Consider the following 15,514-nt stretch of genomic DNA (forward strand, 5'->3'; position numbering starts at 1 on the left):
GAAGTCACACGGGGCAGAAAGTCAATGCTGCGCTGATGTCAGAGGACGTGCTTTGCATCAGCTGTTTGGATGTGGACACAAGTGCAACAATGCTTTTCTGCTAAAGGGGATTTAGTGTTAATTTGCTGTTAACATGCTAATGAGGGATAGGAGAATTAATTACCAGTAGTGCTCTCCTCCAAGCTGCAGGGAGTTTGTTTAGCTTTAAGTGCATAACCCCTCCACCACCAGCACTCGCTCCCCTCCTCCACCCAACTGCTTTCATTCATATTCCAACCCCCTCTGGCAGCTGCTCATAGACCAATGCACAACGGTAAATATGGAAGGAGGACGAGAAGCTCTGCCGGTCAGGAGACAGGTGTACATGTGCATGCTGACATGATGAATATATGTGCGGACATGCTTAGTTAGAGCGCGGCTGTGTGTGCTGGAGGATATTGATTTGGTGAGACAGACAATTAAAGCTCCATGTAACCACGCAACAGAGAAAGGGGTCATCTTGCATTGGAAATGAGGCAGGAGATATCGTCCCTGACACACAAATAAGAGTTTTTACATGGTTCACTTGCACTCTCCCAGAGCTGAGCGAGAACACAAGGGTGCAGGGGGTAAGGAGGTTTTGGTGTAAGAAGGAAATGTAACACTTATATGGCTGCAAGACATTCATTTTTTTTCTCCCTCCCTGCCGCTTTGTGTTGTGGTCAGATGCAAAAAGCAAAGGAGTTTGCTGTTTTTTAATGCATGGTCAGCACTCAGCTCTAGCATGCAGCACTCTGAATGCTGGTGTTTTGTTTGTGCTAAAAGGGCCTCAGGAGCAGCATTTATGTGTTTGTTTATGAACCCAAGCATGTACTCTCTCACTTAAAGGTATGTTGTATTATCCAAATATCAAAGGAAAATAGCAAATTTACATTTCATTAAATACAAATGAAATAAATTGATACTAAATAAATTTAGTATCAGTGCTGTTTGTAAGATAATAATATTTAAAAAATATATATTAAAATTGCTTAGTGCAAAATGTCTGTGCTATTTAAACTGATTTCAATGATTCAACCCTTTGAAACCTGAGCAGATTTGTTTGACTTTCAAACACAGCGGGGGAAAAAGCAGTGAGCAACTTGGCAAGAAATGTCCCACATGGTAAAAAAATTAGTGAACAGTGGGTTATTTTTTTTTCTTTTTTCTTTCTATTTTTTAGGCTATTTTAAGGTAATTTTCTTGTGACTTTTTTTGTGACCAATTTCTTGCTTTTTTCTTGCTCTTTTTTCTGCAGTGTCTTATCAAGTTGCTCTCTGGCTTCTCATGTTTTTACTAGAAATTGATTAATTGGTGTCTGTATTTTGAACTTGTGAGATACAAGTCAAAAAGCCGAATCAATTTGCTCATATTTCAAAGGGTTAAACACAGGTATTGCTGAAATCTCTTCACTTTCAGCATCCCATGACGTGTTATATATGTGGATTAAGTGAACAATGACAAAGAAAATCACAGTCTCCACAAAGCTTTCCATGTTTGGGTTTTTGCACAAGACCTGTACGAGTGCACAAAACACAACAACAACAACAGTGGAGAAGCAATAAGTGCATGTATGAAATGTGTTCCCAACAACAGAATGTTCACACAGACAGTTTTACTCTTGAATTACACGAGAACAACGTAGAAGAGAGAAAAACAAAAATGTAGTATTGATATTTTGTTATCGATCCATCCATCCTTAATTCACATTGGTTTAGATGATCTGACAAAAGTTTTCATCTGTTGCTTTGAAGCTGTTTGATTCAAAGCAACAGAGATCCCATTAGATCCCATAACCAGATCTCAGCCATCATTATAATGTCATTATAACTGATAGAAATAATGGCAGCTACACAATCAAACTCAGGTTGTAATAATAAAAAAGTGTTACTCTCAGAAGTGCCTCTCCAACATAAAGATTTTAACTGGAATTACATAAAATATGGCAGCACAATGGTGTTCGAACATCCTGGTTGTTTGTTGTTTTGGTGAGTTGTGAAATTTATGCGGACACCCACTACTCATGGATATTAAGGACTTTTTTTGGGCATTACTAAGATCAAATGTGATGAAAATGTCAGAATTTGTTGTGTTTGTGCTTTCTCTTCATGAAATCTCTGTTTTTTTTCAGCTGCTGCCCTGGTGGACCCTGCGCTACGTCAGCCTGCATCAGCAGATCCTGGAGGCCTGTTCTCCGCAGCTCCTCGACTTGGCCCGCAGCAGCATAGACGAAGGTCTGTCAGCACTATCGTATGGATGTTACACATACACACTGCACACGTATAATTGTGTCCGGACTTCTGAAGGAATTTTATTTTGTATTGTTTTAACAATAAAACATGCCCTCTTTTTTTGGAAAATTATGACTTTTGTCTCTGCCCTTTAAAATTTGGGGTATTTTTTAAAATAATTTTTAGCCTTTTTTTCCCTTAATTTTGATTTTTAAAAAATTGGGCGAATTTCTTTCTCTCTAAAATTTTTGGGAGATTTTTAAGAAAACACACCTTCCAAACCATGGGCCCGCAGAAAATAAAGGTCGCCAAATTGACACAATATATCACAGCCAGAAACTGTGAAACCAGTTTGTGCTGGAAATTCACTTTACTTCAAAATAAAGTGTGTTTTTCACCAGCTTCACATGGTCACGAGTCACTTGTGGTCCATTCAGAAAGGACACGTGACCTACTTTTGGACCTCCCCCTCTCCCTCTCTAATATTAGTAATATTTATACTGGTTTAAATAAACAATTTGATAGTGGCCTGTATCCCATTTTATAACTTGTCATGATGTGCAATGTTGCAGAGTAATGCAAAAGTAATGTAACAAGTAGAGTAACTAATTACTTTCTTTAAGTAATGAAGTAAAGTAATGCCTTACTCTTTTTAAAAGTAACGTGTGTAATGTGTGATACATAACGTTTTTGGAGTAACACCCCAACATTGTCTACGGCTGATATCTCCATCACTTTGAAACACCAAAACAACGTAGGCTGATGAATAAGCAGGTAAGAGGGACAATTCATATTTTGGATTTTTGGGGTGAAGTGTCCCTTTTAAGTGTGACTTTGGGCCAGATCGCCCTGAAGAAATATAATAAGTTGTGAGGCTGGTGTTTATTGTCATTAGAATAACAGTGTGTGATGAATCGGTTTAGAGAGTGTTTGGTGCCTCGGTGTGTGACTTTCCTCCCCTCTTCATAAACAAAAGACAGTTCTGCTTTTTAATTGTCGGAGCCAGCCAGCAGAGCTGTTATCAGCACACACTGAACACGTTTGTTTAATTATTGTTGTCTTTTCTTGTGATCTTTGGGACATTGTTAGCTGGGGTGTGTTGTTTAAAGGCAGACGGTGTGTTTGTCTGAGTTGGGTCTGTTGTGCGATGGTTAACAGAGTGTGAAGGGTGAGCAGTGTGCACGGGCTACAAAACAGCCCGATCCATATTCCACAGCCGCAGTTGGTCACACAATGCTTTTACAAGTGACGTGGTGAGAGAAGCGGGCTGCTGTGGAAAGCATGCAGATTTTCCGGAAGCTCCACAGCTCCGGGCTGCTGTTGCTGTGATGTTTGCTTTGGCTTGGTTTTGTTTTTGGTGTGAGATGGTGCTCGGTGGGGAAAGTGGTGCTGACTTAATTTCCTGATTTCTTTTTATACTCATGCTGCTCAGGAACAGTTTGACAGCTCTGATTAACATTAGGCAGTCCGAATTACACTCAGAAGCCTGATGTTTCTTTATTTTAGCTGTCAGCATCGAGAGGATAGTTTAATTACTCAGAGTGGGACCAACTCATGAATTGCCTCTGCATGTGTCTGCATGCTGTTTGAAGGTTTTGGAGGAAAGTTTGTCCACTGAGACAGGCAAAACTTAGCTCAACTTTCATTTCCAAACTGGTAGTCTTTCACCCAACTTATGCTGACAAGTGCCATCACCTGAGGACATTTATCAGAAGTCACACAGCTCCATCTGGAGACACCAAAGTAAGGATCTATACAGTTATTTTGCTTTCTTTTTTTTTGAAGAAGAAGAGAAATGCAGTAGTATGTCTCAAGACCTTTGGTGATTTGAAACCTGGAGCAACATCACTTTTCTTGTGCTGCCTGCAGACGCCTTCACATATAATTTAACCTTTGAACCCTGAGCTGACTGATTTGATGTCTGTCAAAAACATGAGAAGAAAATAATGAGAAACTTGGTAGCAAAGGCATTGGTAAAAAAAAAAAAAAAAAAAGTTACTTGAAAATTAGCACAAAAAGCCTTAAACAAACAACAATTATGATCATTATAATTCTATATAATTGTCTGGACATTTTCCCCTAGCTTCTTTAAAAGTAATTTCCTAAATCTACTTATTTCTTGCAATTTGCATTACATTTCTTGCCGAGTTGCTCATTGTCTTGCAGGACATTTCATAGCCAAGAAATGTACTGCGAATTGCAAGAAATTAGTAGATTCTGAAATTTTTATTTATTTATTTTTTTTAGAGCTAGGGGAATAAGTGCTACATTTTACTTTATTTTGGTTCTATTCACTAAATATCTTACTAATTTTTGGGTCTTGTCTTCTAAAGTTGTTCATTGCTTTCCCCTAATGTTTTTGAAAGAAATAAAGCCAATTTGCCCAAGTTTCAAAGGATTAAACACACTTTGGTGTGAAAAACTTCTGCATCACTAAGCAGTGACAATTGGAGGGGGATATGAATGTGTGTGTCAAATTTCATGGCTATCCATCTCATAACTGACCCCTCCTTATAGTCCTGCCCCAGAGACATAAAGTAAGCTGCTCTACTTTTGTCTAACTTTCAATAAACAGGTAAATTATCACACTTACCCAGAAGCCAAACTTTTCTTTTAAGAGATTCAATAAAGCTGAAATCTGGTTTTCAGTGTGTGTCTCTTCCACTTGACACACACACACACACACACACACACACACACACACACACACACACACACACACACACACACACACACACACACACAACCAGAGAGTCATTTTCCTCCAGTGTAGAATTGCCGGTGCTAAAGGTGACACAGATGTGTTGCATGTAAAACTCTCCCTCTCTCCTTGCTAGCTCTGGGCACCATCACCCTCTGTGTCGCTTCATTAATGTTAAATGGGAATGAAAATGTATGATTTCTGATCATGAATTATACACCTTGCTCTCTGCTCCTTTTCTCCTGCCGCTCCCGGTCGAGGAGAAGCTCTGTTTCTCCCTTACAAGGCTTTCAGCTAGGCCGAATTAATAATCAGATCAGATGGAAAGAAAGAGTAGGAGCCACGCAGCAGATGAGAGACCAAGCTTTCATCCCTTGCCATCACCTTCACGCTCTGTTTGTCTTTTTAATGCATCACCTCAAGGCCTCGCTTCTTTGAAGAGTGCAGCTGTACCCGGTTCACATGGATGGTGCTTTGGGGACAACTTGGATGTCTGTTCGTGTTATAACTCCTGAAATTCAAACACCGCCATGTTCTTCTCAGACCTCTACTGTGTGTTTACATTGCAAGTTTGATTGTAACTGAACAATCTTTATGCCTCTACAGCAGCGATAGCCGAGGCTGGAGGCATTATGTTTTTAGGTTGTCAGTCCGTCCATCTGTCTGTCCGTCCGTCCCTCCGTCCGTCCGTCCGTCCGTCCCATTCTTTTAAACCTGCTATCTCAAGAACACCTAGAGGGAATTTCCTCATTTTTTCACAAAAATGCTTGGACTTAAAGATGAGCTGATGTGATTTTGGTGGTCAAAAGGACAAGGCAATTGTGAACTTGTCTGTCATATTCTTGTGAAAGCCGCATCTCTGTACCACATTGAGGGAATATCTTCAAATGTGGTACAAACATCCACTTGGACTCAAGGATGACTGCTTAGATTTTGGTGGTCAAAGGACAAGGTAATTGTGACCTTGTCCATCATAATTTCTTCAAATGTGACGCAAGCGTCCACTTGGACTCAATGGTGAACTGGTTAGATTTTGGTGGTCAAAAGGACAAGGTAATTGCGACCTGGTCTTTCATGTTCTCATGAAACCCAGCATCTCAGTAAAACCTTGGTAAGGTAATTGTAACCTTGTCGATAATAATTTAATGAAAGCAGTATCTCAAGAACACTTTCGAGGTATCTCAAGAACACCTTGATTTAATTTCTTCATATTTGGCACAAAATTCTGCATGGACTCAAGGACGAACTGACTAGATTTTGGTGTTCAAAAGACAAGGTGCATACTGAAGAAAATAATTCTGGTCTGTCTTCTTTTACAGTGATGAAATGTGAGTCTCTGTTATTGGAGCACAGAAACCTGGCTATCCATTTCCACCTGGAGTGTGTCTACATCAATTTGTCTTACTATGAATATCAGCCAGCCAAGGAACACATCAAGAAGGCCCAGGAGCTGTCAGGGCTCGATATCAACATGACTGGTACGTAAAGCACAGCAACATCCTGTCACAGAGGATGATTTAGTGACTTATTAAAAAAGAATTAGAGGAGGCTGTCATACCTGGTCACCGCATCCTACGCTCATATTGATCAAGCCTGAGGGTTACCTTGATTGAGTTTAACCGCTGATTGTATCTGGTCAATCAAGGTGCTCTTGGCAAACGGACCTATTTCCAGCAGAACTACTTGGCTCAGCTCATCCTTGAGGTCAAAAGAAAGGAGGACCAGACTGGTCAGGCAGATGAGGCCACTCCCACCCCCACGCCTCAGTCCATCCTGCCCAAGGTATGAGCTACTTATTGGTTCTTTCTAACTTAGTGCATTTGCATTTACCTCTTTAAATGTTTACGAGTAAAGGTTTGTTGAAGCAGAACTCAACAATCAAAGGGTTCAGACACATTTACCTACAATAGACCTCAGATTTGCACAACCTGCTCCACTATTTGAAACGTTACTTGTTAAAAAGCAGCCACTGTGGCCACAAGATGCAAGAGGAAGACAATATGATAATGCTAAATGCTCAAATGTAGTGCAACGGTGTCACAAGTAGAGAAAAGTCACAGTCCCTCAGTAATCTCCTCCTAAAACTTGCTAACATTAGCCTCCATAAGCCACTGATAAGACTAAAACAAGCAAGTAAAGCACTTTTAATTCAACTAATGCTATGATGCTTCTTTGTTTACCGAGATTCTGTGGAGTAAATATGAAAAGGGAGAAATCAAAGTTTATTACAGCACATTGAACACCTGTCTTACAGTTTACTACAATTGGAAAAAAACAAACAAATGAAAAGAGTGTTTATTATTTGACACTGCAAATCCACCGTGTTAGTCTTGTTTTTGTGCAGTACTCATGTGGACATATTCAGCATGTCTGGTGATGACTGACTTAACAGTTGTGGTGATTGGTCTATTTATGCACTGAGCCATTGAAGTTCATTGGTCTGTATCCTCAAAATGCAATGAGGTATTAACAAGCTTAATGCAACTTTTGTTAAGCTTGGTTTGATAATGATTGACAGAATATTTGGTGCAAATCAGATCTATTGTTCATTAGGAGGAGTTAATGTGATGCAGTGTCACTTTAAAAGACACAGTACTTCATCAACACCACTGATCAGTACTGAATTTTTCTAATATATGTGCCACCACAATGCTGAACTTTTTATTCAAGAGTGTATGAACACATTAGAGACTGTATTATATTAGCAGGTATGGGGACCTACAAACTCATTTACAATAGTCAAACTTAAGTCAGTTTTTTTTAAATAACTTGAAATTACTGTTTTATGCCAAGCATATTTAAATATACAAGGAATTTTACTTGGTTATTTTCGCAGTTATTTTGACTTTAAATAGAATAAGATATAAAGTAAAAATATAGAAGCAATCTAAAAATATAAACATATCAAATGAAAAATAGAATTAAAGAACCCAAAAAGTATGTACGGAGGGTGCAATGAGAATCAAGTCCAGTTTGTATTTATGTAACACATTAAAATCTCATATATGAACTGATAATAAAAAAGGTTTGATTAAAAACATTTTTTTTTTTTCAATTTATCAGACTCAGAACTTGGGTTGATACTCTGATTGACTGACTGTCATCTGACAGTCTGTCTTTGGTATGGTGTTTCAGGGGCAAATAATTTGTAGTCCTCAGCATGATCAGCAGAGGGAGACCTCCCCCTCTGGACCCTTAATACCATCTGAAGCCTGTTGCTTCTGTAGACCCATTTAAATGGAGTTCCCATGCACTGCACTCCACTCTGCACTCTAATGTTTGTCTAATATGTTTAAAAGGTCATCAAATGTTTAAGGCTTATTGCTGCTGATTTGCTAAAATACAGCCAATGTACGTTATACTTACAAGTAGCTTGTATAACAACTTTTAACACCATCAGAAATCCAAAACATTAGTCAAAAAGCCAAAACCAATGCAATCATGAATAACACATTTCATTATTTAAATGATGAATCCTGAAAAAAAAATCAAAATAGATAATGATAAAAGTAAAAAATTGAAATTCAAATTGAGATTATTGCAATAACATGGAAGCTGAAGCCAGAATTTATTACCCAAAGTTCTCGCAAAATTTTCATCTGTGAGAAGCTTCACACTCTGAACAAATTAAAACGCATCTTATACACACATGCATATAGCAATATGTAGAACACACTTCATTGTCATCGTAGGCATGCAGTCAAATTATGAAGACTTTCATTGACTAGCAGCAATAAAAACAAAATTTAAAAAAAACCTTTACAGTCATCAGTCGTCAACAGCCATGATAAAATGGGGGTTTGATGGAGGCCACTGCTCTGTTTCTCAGTCTGTGTTTGGGCTTTGATGGCTCTGTATATTTCCCGATGGCAAGCGGACAAACAGACCTGGGTTAGTTTGGTCCTTTCTGATGTTGCTACCCTCTCGTGTAGTGGACTAGCAAACACTGCACCCAGGCATCTTCTGTGATGTTTTTTCAACACAGACCGAGTCTTTTCGGTTCTCATCAGTGCAGCTGGCATTCAACACAGTGGCACAGCAGCAGAGGATACTTTATATGGTGTTTCTGTTAAGGTTTATTAGGAGCTGAGAGGAAAGTTTGGCCTGTTTTACAATTTGAGAAATGAAACACAACTAACACAACGAAAAAAAAAAATGAGGCAACTGATTATTAAAAAACATGGGGAAGCATTTCAGATTATTTGTGCACCAAATATGTGGTAGATTGTGTATAGGAGAAAAGAGTTTTAAAAATTATTAAACTGCCAGACACTCTGCATCACCGACAATTGTTCTGTCCTACATGCAATGAAGACTTATAAACACAACAGCATCTGTTCGTCCAAATGCCTAATGTGATGTATATATTGCCTCAGACTAAGCCCTTTTTTTAACAATTAGTTATGACTGTGTCTGTCAGGAACAATACCCCTAAATTCTTGAACTCCTTCACTTGGGGCAGAAAATCACTTAAACCCGATCCAAGCTTCCACCCCTGCCTATGGTCATGATCTCTGAGTAGTGACCAAAAGAATAGTATTGCTAGCAGCTGAAATGACCTTCCTTCAGTGTTTGACAAAGTACACAACTCTGTTACTGCAGTCAAAGTATAGATACTCCTGGTTAAAATAATTCTCAGATACATGTGAAGGTTACTGAGTCATATTGGACAACATGGACTTGAGGTATGGCCGTTGGTGGGGAATCTTCACCTTCATCTGCTGCTGTAGCTGTTGCTGTCGCCACATAACCAAATACAAGCTCCTGCTGATGACCCTTACCTGTCTGTTCCAATGAGCTGCCCAATCTGAGGAGCGAATGCGCAATCTAGAGTTATAGGAACACCATTTCGATAAACAAACCACACGCAAAACTGACCTGTTTACCGACTTTTGCATTTTAGAAAAGAAAAAAATAAATAATGAGTAACGAGAGCCTTCATTGAAATGTGTCAAAAGTACAATTTGTTTTTTTAAATGTAGTGGGGTCACAGTAATACTAATAATAAAGTACAGATACTCAGAAGGGGTATTTAAGCACAGTACTTGATTAATTGTACTTTGTTACTGTTTGCCACTGGTTTCCTCCACAGGGTGGCTGGACCTTTACAGACAGAGTAAAGAGTTCTGATATCTGGAGGAGGCTCGGAGTAGAGCTGCTGGTTGAAGGGAGCCAGTTGAGGTGTTCCAGAAATTTCATAAAGATACCTTCCGGGGGCCTCCTTTTGGAGGTTTTCTGGGCATGTCTGACTGGTAAACCTGGAATGCACCCAGAATATGTGAGACGGATTATACATCCCAATTGGTTGGGAATGCTTCTGTATCCTCCAGGATGAGCTGAAAAACCTTCCTGGGGAGAGGACGTTTAGACTTACCTACTTACTCTGCTGCCACTATGACCCAGCCCTGAGTAAGTGACAGTAAATGGACGGATGTTAGGAGCAAAGGCGGAAGGACTGGGTGACATGAGAGACAGCTATTGGTTTGCCGTTTTCTACAACTTGGTTGGACAACCATTTTTCCCAAACCTTAACCAAGTGGTTACGTATTTAACCCAAAACACAATCTTTTCTTAACCTGAAATATTTGTTTATGTTCCTTAACTCTTTGAAACCTCAGCAAATTGGCTTTATTTATTTTGAAAACATGATGAGAAGACAATGAGCAACATAACTTTAAGAGAAATGGCCCAAATTTAGCTATAAAGTAAAAAGTTACATGAAATTGACCTGAAAATAATCAAAAAAGAAAAGAAAAGAAAAAAGTAAAAAATATATATATATATATATATATAAAATTATATTTTTTTGGACAATATCTAATAATCCCTCACAGCTAGTATTGGGGTAATTTTACTGTCCCCATGTCCCCAAACCAATTTTTGCAGGTTTCAGAAATGTAAACAGATGTGACAGGTGTCTGAACACAGAACAAGAAAACTGGTGTTATCCAGGTGTTAAAAGGGTTAACCAAACCTATACTGTATGAGGTGACATATCAGACAACTACCACAAGTCTTTTTAGTTGCTATGATTTGTTTGATTGATTTGTTTGTTCTCCCTACCAATTAGGGTGTTAGATCAGAAAACACTGTTGATTTCAAAGGAAATCACAGACAGTATGTTTTGTTGTTTAAACTGGAGGACTTGTTGAGGACTTGAAAACTGTGTCTTGAACTAGAGAATACAACAAAAAGATTTTTTTTTTTTTTTTTCCACAATTTTTTTATTAAAATTTTTAAAATTAAACACATGTTTACAACAATACAAACAATACAGCAACCTTTGGACAGTATAGTATTGACAAAGCAACAGTGCCAGTGAAGACCAAACAAAGCAATACAAACCTAGGACGGGACAAGACCTAAACAATACAATAATGATATTAATAAAATAAATAAAAAGAAAGAAAGAGAAAAAAAAAAAAAATCAAAATCAAAATAAAGTACTACAATGTTGGTCAGTTGCTGCTCGTTACTTCATGAGTAATGCAGGTGAGAATCCCGATTAGCCACTAAGAAGTCTCTTGGAAGTCCAGTTCTTGTACATATTTGAAAAAAGGGTCCCACAAAAAGATTTTTTTTGCTGCAACAACACATGGTTCAAAAGTCATAAGTCTAAACATAAAGGGCTTCAGATATGGTCACGTGGTAGCACTTTCTAAACCACAAAGAAATCAGTTCTTCCTTGACCCATGGCGTACCATTTCATAAAATTACACTGAAATCTGTCCGCTTTGTGGATATTATGCTAAGAAAAAGAAAAAAGAAAAAATTAGGGCAGTAAACATAACCTTTTCAGTAATGGTAGAGAAACTCAGGCCATATCGTACTGTAAATGCTCAGCTGAAGAACCCAGGAATCAGACAATGGGTCCCTCTTTCGTATAATTTCTGATGAAATCTTCCAAACCTTTGCTGGAGTGTGTCCACAGAGCTCTCAGTCTCATGGCCGCGGCCCAGCTTCAGTTCCTTGCGCTGTGCTCAGACCACTAACACCCTCATTACTGGGGGAGGGGGAGTAAATAGCCTCAATCAAGGCTGTCGTTAACTCTAACTCGCTGGCTTCCTATCTCGAGTGGATAGGGAAAGTAGAGAGGGACAATGAAGGAACTCACTTCATCACTGGCAAATCAAAACCACTGCCAGCAGGGAAATTGGGCCATTTCTGCCTCTGTGGGTCTGACTGGACTTGGCACTGTTGTGTTATTCTAATGAAAACAAGTCAGATCTAGAGTTCTTGTTGCTGCTGCCAAACCAGATTGTCGCAGCATTGGGTTTGGAATGAGCTTGCTCTTTTTGCATCATTATGTCTGCCAAGAGTAGACCAGAGGAATGCACTTGACAGTCATTGATGGTCCTGCATTGTTCAGTCCTAAAGTTCTGAATGCCTCACATTTGGTTAAGCAGTTTGATCCCTGGGCCCTCCTGTTGACAGGTCTTGGTGTGTTTTGCAAGACACCAAACCCCTAACCTCTACTGCAGAGTTTACATGGGTAAATGTGAGACATTTTTAAGTGCTTGGCACTGCTCTTGGGTTAACAATGCCAGTGCAGTCTTTCCGCAATATAACAGAATACTAAGCCCCCTCTATCCATCAGTCTGTTGGTTGTTGGGTATGACGCAGTCTGTCTTCATCATACAGTTGCTAAGACTTGAGTCCAGATTAGTAAAGTCGATGTAGGTCAACATACTGTGTCTCTTAGGACAAAAAGGATGATTTAAATACAAGAAAGCTACACTGGTTTTTTCATTTTGTATCCTCACAGTCAATTCCACATCTAATTTTGCAGTCAGTAGAGGTGTCAGGAAAAAAAAGACTGCATAGTCACTGGATGCTGGATGCTGTCAATATGTCTGTAAGGCTCCAGAGTCACTACAAAATTTTCTAACATGCATATTCTGAAGCCCTGTAATAGGTGCATTCGGGTTTTGCTGATAAAGGTTTAGCATGTTTGGTAGTTTCTGTTTCCAAAGACATACCAACTTCAGCGGCTCACCAACATCAGCACACAGTTTTGATCCATTCCACTAATCTTTGTCTTGCATTAGGGTGCGCCAAAACACCTGTCTGACCAATCGCAAGCAGTTCCATTGAATGCGAGCGCGTGGATTGGCTTTCACAGCTGTCAATCATGGCAAAAAAAAATCCCCTTTTTGTATACTTTAATAACTCAATAAAACCGAACTTACTGTAAAACTAAACACTTGAGCAAACGTGTGGGTGACGAGAGCTACTTTCATGACAGAAAGAATCTTTGGGACAAAATGTATTTGGCGTGTACTTTGAGTTTTTAGTTTGGCCTATGTCCCAATCACTAACATGGAGGGGTGGGCTTTATGACCTATACTGCAGACAGACACCAGGGGGCGATCCAGATTGAGAAGTTACACTTCTGGGGAGCTGTCATGTTGTCTGTCTATATACAGTCTATGTTTGGACCCCAACAAGGGTTGGAGGAGGTTGACTCAGATGGAGTTTGTGGTCCAGTTCTGACTGAAACATGTGACAGTCGTCCATGACATGACATGACAGGGCTGTTTATTGTTTAGAATTATTCAAGTCACTCCAGTCACCACAGTGCAGCAGCATCTCACTGAACTGCATTTTATTGTCACTTTTATTGACAATGCAAGTGTGAACTTTGTTTTTCTTAAAGTGTGTATCACGTATTGTTTCTGTAAATGATAATCCGTTAAATCACTGTTACTTGATATCTTGTATCCAGCATTTTAATTTCTAAACCTGGCTGCCTGCAGTTAGGCGCAATTCTGAAAATTGTCCACTAAGTTATCTGTGAAATCCAAATATGAAACAACCACTAACCATCGCTATTTACAAGAAATTACCCACTGTGCAGTGGCATGCGTGATGAATTCAGCCTTACTGTTGGATGTCTCACAGTTGTAGTTTTTCTTTCAGATGTTGTGGCTGCAAGCAATTTCTCAAAAATATGTAATGCTTAATCTGAAAAAAGCATGCTGGCTCACTTGGCAGCTCCTAGTTGTTTTCATGCAGCATGGTTTATGGCTGCAGTCTGTGTGTACACATCTGACTGTGTGTGTGTTTCTGTGCTCTTACAGGACCACAGTCTGGGTGATGACACCGTACTGGATAAGATCAATTTGGCGGAGCCAGATCAGTATGAGCTGCCTGACCTCAGCGCCGAGGAGCAGGCCGTCATCCTGGGTGTCTGGTAAGTCCTCTCCCTCGGAGCACAGCACGGCTTCTGTAGTCCTCCATTTCATCAGTTAAAACACAGTTGTATTAAAAACATTTAGACAACAAAGGCTGTATGTGTTCAGTTCTTCACAAGGAGAGGACCTCTATATCATGCTAATCTACCAGTAGTGTAACTTGAACTTAAGATACGGGTTTCCAGGGTCATGGAAGACCTTGAAGCAGGAGTCCCAGAACATCACTCAGTGGAAACACAGTCATCTCGACATTCTGTTTTATCGACATCTTGGAAGTATTGTGTAGTTTTCTGCAAATTATTAATGGAAACCCACCTATTGCTTCCTAAGCCTCCAGAAAAGTCCTTGTAACAGATGTAAACCCTTTTTTACATGTTCACATCACATATCTATTCACTGGATAATTATTTGAACAATCTGACTGACCTTGTTACTCAGTCAGATTTCATGTAAGTTGTTAGGACAGAAAGCGTACTGTCTGTCACCAGACATATTAGTTACTTGCAATAGAACTTCAGATACAGTGGCTTCAGTAAGTATTCACACCACTTCACTGTGTTGTAGATGTAATTCATGGATAAAAACACAGTTTTTGCCTGTCAGTCGACACTCAATAACTAATAATGACAGAGTGAAACAATTCTTTTTATGCTGCTGTGTCGGTGACGATGATATTGAGCTGTTTGGTAGGTGGATTGTGTTTTTTAATGGCTGAGTTCAGTTGGAAAGTTTTTAACAGCCAATCAAAGTGCTGGATGCATTAAGACAAAGACTTTATTGATTTTATAGTTATTTTAAGAAAAGATGTTAAAAAGATGGAAGGAGACCTGAGATCTCCCTTTTTGTTAGTGTGTTTGTTCATTTTGTAGATAGAAAAACTAAGTTTAATGAAATCTTTAAGAGGTAAAAATGAAACAGCAAAGTATGGCTTACATTTTGTACTACTTTTTCATTTGCAAGTGCCTTCATCATTTCAAGAAAAGTTATTTCTCTTAACAGTCAGCCTGCCCTACCGTCCCACTCTCGTAAATGCGATATCTTAAGAACGCCTTGAGGGAAAATATGACAAATGTTCTCTTGGATGACTCAAAGATGAACTTATTAGAATGTGGTCGTCAAAGGTTTATGGCCATATTTCAAAAATTCATACACCAATTATGACAAAACTTCACACAGATGTCTCATAGAATAAAATGATGAAGGTATGACATTTTTTTATCCAAAAGGTCAAAGGCTGGCTTCACTGTGACATCATAATGTTCTGCAAAACCACTTTTTTGGCCATTATTCAACATGATATCTCAGGAATAGAAGAGGAGACATTTGGTCAAACACTGAATTGGTGACACTAACCTTGAAACTGTGCTGAT

General features: G+C 39.1%; 1 protein-coding gene across 1 annotated transcript in view; it reads left to right on the forward strand.

Moving 5' to 3' along the window:
• Window positions 1-15,514, forward strand: part of ttc27 (tetratricopeptide repeat domain 27) — an 89,208-nt gene that overhangs the window by 23,979 nt on the left and 49,715 nt on the right. The window contains exons 5-8 of the mRNA XM_042502086.2: window positions 2,150-2,252; window positions 6,270-6,428; window positions 6,596-6,732; window positions 14,031-14,143. Of these exons, the coding sequence (XP_042358020.2) occupies window positions 2,150-2,252; window positions 6,270-6,428; window positions 6,596-6,732; window positions 14,031-14,143 (512 nt within the window). The remainder of the gene's footprint in view (window positions 1-2,149; window positions 2,253-6,269; window positions 6,429-6,595; window positions 6,733-14,030; window positions 14,144-15,514) is intronic.

The sequence above is a fragment of the Plectropomus leopardus genome, chromosome 13 (assembly GCF_026936395.1).
Source record: "Plectropomus leopardus strain MGB_pleo_1.0 chromosome 13, ASM2693639v1, whole genome shotgun sequence".
In the NCBI taxonomy this organism is placed as follows: domain Eukaryota; kingdom Metazoa; phylum Chordata; class Actinopteri; order Perciformes; family Serranidae; genus Plectropomus; species Plectropomus leopardus.